The sequence below is a fragment of the Terrapene carolina genome, unplaced genomic scaffold, assembly GCF_002925995.2.
Source record: "Terrapene carolina triunguis isolate 2854851 unplaced genomic scaffold, T_m_triunguis-2.0 Scaffold69, whole genome shotgun sequence".
NCBI lineage: Eukaryota > Metazoa > Chordata > Testudines > Emydidae > Terrapene > Terrapene triunguis.
In genome coordinates this window covers 64,559,136-64,565,246 of record NW_020664420.1, presented here as the reverse complement: position 1 = coordinate 64,565,246, position 6,111 = coordinate 64,559,136, and the positions used below count along the sequence as shown (strand labels likewise).

At 38.0% G+C, this 6,111-nt stretch overlaps 1 protein-coding gene across 1 annotated transcript in view; it reads right to left on the bottom strand.

Annotated features, from left to right (window-relative positions):
* Positions 1–388: 388 nt before the first annotated feature.
* ARL14EPL (ADP ribosylation factor like GTPase 14 effector protein like) overlaps positions 389–6,111 on the bottom strand; it is a 12,995-nt gene continuing 7,272 nt past the window's right edge. Inside the window, exons 2-4 of the mRNA XM_026649213.1 lie at positions 3,486–3,608; positions 959–1,098; positions 389–611 (exon numbers count right to left, since the gene is read on the bottom strand). Coding sequence (XP_026504998.1) covers positions 389–611; positions 959–1,098; positions 3,486–3,599 — 477 coding nt within the window. The 5' untranslated portion in view covers positions 3,600–3,608. The remainder of the gene's footprint in view (positions 612–958; positions 1,099–3,485; positions 3,609–6,111) is intronic.

The window sequence follows — 6,111 nt, the reverse complement described above, 5'->3', positions numbered from 1 at the left end:
TTTGTCATATGTCTGTATATGTGCATGTGTGAAAAAAATTATTGAGGGAAAACTTGAATCAAAGCAATGTGATCCTGTTTTCCAGAGTAAGGAAGTTGTCTGACCACAGCATTCCTGACACCTGTAATTTTAGAAAGTAAAGATTTAGGAGGACCTTGTTAGCTGCCTCAGCAAAGTTGCCAAGGATTAAGGAGAATGAAATATATACTTGTCCCTAATTGTGAGGATTAAGGCACTCTGGTGAGGCAGAGAAAGGCGCAGACAGGTACTTTAGCCAAGTCAATCCAGCCCCTTTCACAAAACCAAAATTCACTTTTATTAAAGGTTAAAAAATAAAAAAGAATGAAAAGAAAAACATTGCTCAGTTACAAAAGCTAGCAGAAAAACATCATTCAGGGACAAAAAATGGTAACATGCTGATCACTTCCCCGGCTTCAGTCTCAATTCTGTCATAAACCCATTTTCTATTACAGCGACATGCTGGTCCACATTTGTTCGAATTGCATTTAGGGCATGGATAGAAGCAACCCAGGCAGTTCTTCTCCAGGCAGTCACACAAATCCATGTTATTACAAAGCAGCCTGCCATGTTTGTCATACTTCTTCATAGTTCTGTTAGAGAAAAAACAGTGACCCACAGAGAATATTTCAAACACACTCAAGTAAGCTAATGAGGAAGAATCTACACAGGAGCAAGTACTTTCTTCTGAACACTCTTGCAACATAGTAAAATACCAATATAAGATTCTGATAATAATAGACAGTTATTAAATGTTAAGTAATGTGTGCCACAAAAATAAGTCAATCTTCTGTTAAACTAAACAGAGAAAGTTTATTTACTCTGCTAAACATTCACATTTTAACAAGGTCTATGAAAATATTTGTTTTTTAATTTTGTGTATATTGAGTAAACATCTCAATTTCAAAAGACATACAATAAATCAAATATACCATCTTACTTGTGTTTATAAAAAAAATCTTGGTTCATCTTTGCCATACGCTCTTTCTTCTTCTGCTCTCTAGTTTCAGGGTTGAAGTCGGCTACCTGAGGTCCTGGGTTTTGAAACGCTAAGCATTTTAGTTGCCGCTCTATTTGTTGCTATGAATGAACAAACAAAGGAAAGATTATAAACACCAAAGCTAGCCAGAATTTTTTTATTTACTGCCATATATGTTTGCTAGTTTACTACAACAATTAATAATCTTCATAATAAAAATATAAAAGGACACAGTGATTGGCATGTAAGGCAAAAACCTGACCTACTGTAGCAATAGTCCCATTTAAAAACAGTTCATCCATCTGTTAATTTTTTAACCAATTATGCCCAAGGCCCATTTTGTCAGCTAACAGAGGAGGGCATAGCCAGAGATCTCCAATTTTATGCAGGTGTGAATGCAGAGAAAGGAGGTGGGTAAGCATGACATGGCAGCCCCTAGGCTTGACAACCCAACCTGCAATGTCCACACTGCTATTTTTAGTGTGCTAGATCAAGCCCCACTAGTGCAAGTCTGTCTGCCAGACCTGGGAGGCTGTCTCCCAGCTGCAGTGTAGACATACCCAGAGAGCTCAGGTTGTAGTACTGCACCACAAAAATTATATTGGTTGGTTTTCTCTTGGTTTTTGAAAAATTATCACCGTGGGCAGAAACACTCCCTTCTTGTAAAGGCCTAGCTAGAGTGAATTTGAGAACAGGAAAGAGGGAGCTCAGCACTTGTGTTGTTCACTTTCTGTCAGAGAGATTGGAGCACATCATAAATGCCATGTAAGAAAGCAGACATTGCATTTTCTAAAATATTTTGGAGTTAGATATTGTTGCCCTTGTGTGTTTTCCTTTGAATCAGAACAAGTTTCAAAACAGAAGTTCTAACAGAAATAGAGTTGCTGAAAGATTGTTTGATTTCTGCCTCTCAGTAATACACCCTTTCAAACTTTTATAGCCCATTCACAATGCTGCCTGGGGCTTTTCTGCCCGGTCCCTTGTTTATATCTATGTTGCACAATCCCTACCAACTACCCATAAGATCTTTCTGACTGGTCCAGGCCCTCATCTGTGTTGCATTAGCTCTTCTCCAAATTCTCCTCAGTGAACCTAATTTTGCATTCTTCAAGTTACAATTTATTAGACAGTTCTTACAATATGAATATATATCTCAACATCTGAAAAAAAAACCTTTAATAAGGATATTGCATCATTTTCAATTATTCTGAATATTCAAGGAAAGCATTATTTCAACATTATACAATAAAATGAAGGTCCACTAAAGTACACAATGTGCCTTTAAGGAAGTAATTCAATAGCCTACAATGTAAAAGAAAATACTTTCACTGTCCTAATCTCAGCTGGATCATTCCTTCTGTTCTCTTACCCGCCTCTGTTCCCTTAGCTCCCCATGGCCTAACTCTCCAAGAAGAATCTGGGGGCAAGGAGAAGGTATGGAAGATCATTAGTGCAGGAAAGAACAACTCGCAGGACTGAAGTATATGAAGAAAGGCATGGAGGAGCCAAAGCAAACAATTCATAGAGATTGACAGTACTTTAGCAGGGTTATTTTATTGTATTTTTGCTGGAAATCTGGATTTACAATCAGATTAAACTGTTTTGGGGGGTTAAAAAGAATGGGCCTTATTCTCCAATGTCCTACAACTTGGTTTGTCATTTACACCTGTACAATGCAATTGCAAGTGAGCATAAAATGTTACCAGTCAGAACAGTAGCATTTTACATCTACTTTTCACTCACTATACACATGATGTAGTAAATGATGACACAAGGTGCAAGGTGGTAATATTTGTTTGGGATTCTCAAGATTTCTGTAAAAGTAGATTACCAGTATTTTATTTATAAATTGATGTGAATCAGTTTCCATCATCTTCATTTCAGACTCCACCATATTGTTTTGCTCACAGTCTATATTAATTTTTTAACAACAGTGTGCTCCTAGGGGAGGGTTCCAGTCACTCCACACTGGTGGTAGTAGTGGGAGCTTAAGCAGATTCTCCGTTGTTGTGGCACATGTCCAATAGCCAACTGAAAGTCTTTTATTTGCAAACTGGCTGACATCAAGTACTGAAAATTAAAGCCACTGGCCTTCTGATAAGCAGTGGGACAACCTCATCAGCTGGCCATATGTAGACATTTAAATTTTGTGGGTAGAAATTGGGTTTTACTCTTAAAATGCAGTCCCTACTCATAGGTTACAAATGTTCCAACTGGAAGCAAATAATAGACAACAATGGAGGCTGAAATGACAAACACAAGGAATCCCTTCCAGAGCTAAGGGTAACATTAATTACAAAAAGATTACTTCTTGTTCAGAGGACTGTCCCTCTTCCCTTCGTCCTCCCATGCTAGAACTCTGAATGGCTCTAAACACTATGTTAAGTACTTGTGCACGTATTGCTGTCATTTCACTATTTGCCTTTACTTGTATTTGCACATTTGCTCCAGCCCCCTGATCAGTAACAGAGTACTTCAGAAATCATACCAGTTGCTTCTGTGCTATTTGACAATCCTTAGCAGGAGTGGCATATGCTTCTGCAGGTTCCTCATGGGCAGAATTGCTTTTCTCAGTACAGTTTTCTTCCAAATGATCACTCATTTCAAGACACTAAAAAAAGGAAACATCAAAAACTGAGCACTTTAAAGAGACATATACAGGTGTGAGAACCACAGACTTATTACAGGGAGCTGGTCAAACTTTTAAATTGACCAGCTGGTATCCATCTCAGACCTTCAAAGGTTCTGGACCCACATTGCTTACTGAAAAAAATGTGTCAGTATCCAGTTCTATTTTAGAAATGTTATTGAAATTGTGAAACAAACTAATATAAAACCTAGAAACATATCACCAAAGGTAAGCTATTATTAATAAACTAACTAAAAATAAAACCTTGCCAAATCAGAATCAAATAAAGATCAAATCAAACAAGGTAGGCTAAATAGTGGATTGGAGTTAGATCATCAAATTAATATAAAAAATAACTGATCCTCATATAAATGCTAAGGAGGCTGCAAATGTGGCTGTGCAGCTGGGTATATATCCCAACTAAAGAATTTTACCATGGTCAATCAAATGTGTAATTTGAATCTAGTTAAAAAGCCTAATAATGAAAATAAACTATTACCTAATGTCTGAACCTCAATCTCAGAGCTATTACCCAGCTTCCTTTTAGCCTTCAATTCTCATGTGGAACTAACCTTTTCCTTCCCTGTCCCCAACGCCGATATTATAATACAAACTTTTAACAGAACACTCTCCATAAGCAAAAATGTAACAACTCTTATGTACTAGAAATTGCAGGTGACAATCTAAAGTCTTTCAAGACTTTTAAATACAGAGCACACTGTAATGACTTGTGTCTTTATCAGAAAATTTTTAGGGCTGTTTAAACCTGGGGAACTTTTCTTTTTGGTGTTTTCCCCATGTGGGTTTTCTGGATATGCATGTACACAGCCACACTTTCACTTCCACCCTAAAAATAAAGAAAATAAAAAGGCTAAGACCTCTCCCACTTAATAAAAGCAAAAGACAAAAAATAGAAAAAGGGAAAATAAGGTATTTAAAATGTTCGCAAACTCTTCAGCTCTCTGTCTTCTGGACTTTCATTGAACAGGAGTGCAAATGATGCTCTGCTGGCAAAACACTTCTCACTAACAGAACTTCTTTGGGTGCTGTCAGAGACTGATCAAAGGCTGAGCTGGCCTGTTTGTTGATGCCGTGACTTGCTCTCCCAAAGTGATCAGTCCTGAAGATTCTGGAATGACAGTCTGCCTCTGATGACCCCCCCCCCCCCAAAAAAAAACCCCTCAGGCTTCTCAGCCTTACCCTTAATTCAAACCATTTACAGTGTTAATTACTCTGCCTTGAAGCTTTCCCTCCAAGGTCTTTAGATAAACCTTGGTGCTATGCAATTTGATCCAATCAACTTTGTATTGGGTTACTGTTAGTAAGCATCAACTTGGGAAAGTTCTGCTTAAGCAAGCAATTTAAAAATGTTTTGTATTTTCCATATTACAGAGACTATTGGTCTGTGACCCTCCCCCAAAATATCAAAAATTCAGGCACATAAGACCACTATTGAGGAAACTGGCGTGATCTTATCTGGATTCAATGTCTCAAAAGGACATTATGGAAACTGGAAAATTCATTATAAACCTCCTATAAAAACAACAAATGGAAAAAACCCTGACACAACAAAATTGAGTTACTCAACAGTCCATCAGCAAAAAATAAATTCAAATTTACAATAAATGTCAAACTCCACTTTTTCCTCATTTAATCTCAAAACAGACAATTGTTCTTATTCTTTTGGATACAAAGCAATTACTGCAATCTTCCTATTTTGGAATTGGGCTACAGATGAAACAATTTATCTTCTAAAATCTAATTTTTGACACAGAAAAGTTACTCGCAGGGCTTGTCTTCACTACCCGCCCGGATCGGCGGGTAGAAATCGATCTCTAGGGGATCAATTTATCGCATCTCGTCAGGACGCGATAATTGATCCCGGAATCGACGCGCGTACTCCACCAGCCCAGGTAGTAGTAAGCGCCGTCGACGGGGGAGCCGCGGCAATCGATCTGCCGCCGTCCTCACAGCGGGGTAAGTCGGATCAGATACGTCGAATTCAGCTATGCTATTCCCGTAGCTGAATTTGTGTATCTGAAATCGATCCCCCCCCCCCGTAGTGTAGACGTAGCCTGAAGCTCATCAAGATAGAATCCATTTAAAATAAGGAATTTGAAATGTTATATAAGGTTTGTTACCCATACAAGCTAGTCATCTCATATAGGGTATAGATGAGGAACCGTAATTGTAGTACATTAGTTTTAGTCTAAAATTTTGGCCAAACTTTTCAAACTTGGGCGCCTAAAGTTAGATACCTAAATCAACGTTTAAGCGCATAAATAAATGGTCAGAAGTTCAGAGGTGCTGAGCACCCAGTAGCTCTTAATTAAATTTGATCATAAATTATTTGTTATTTCTATTTTATCTATCAGAGGGGTAGCTGTGTTAGTCTGGATCTGTAAAAAGCAACAAAGAGTCCCATGGCACCTTATAGACTAACAGACGTATTGGAGCATAAGCTTTCGTGGGTGAATACCCACTT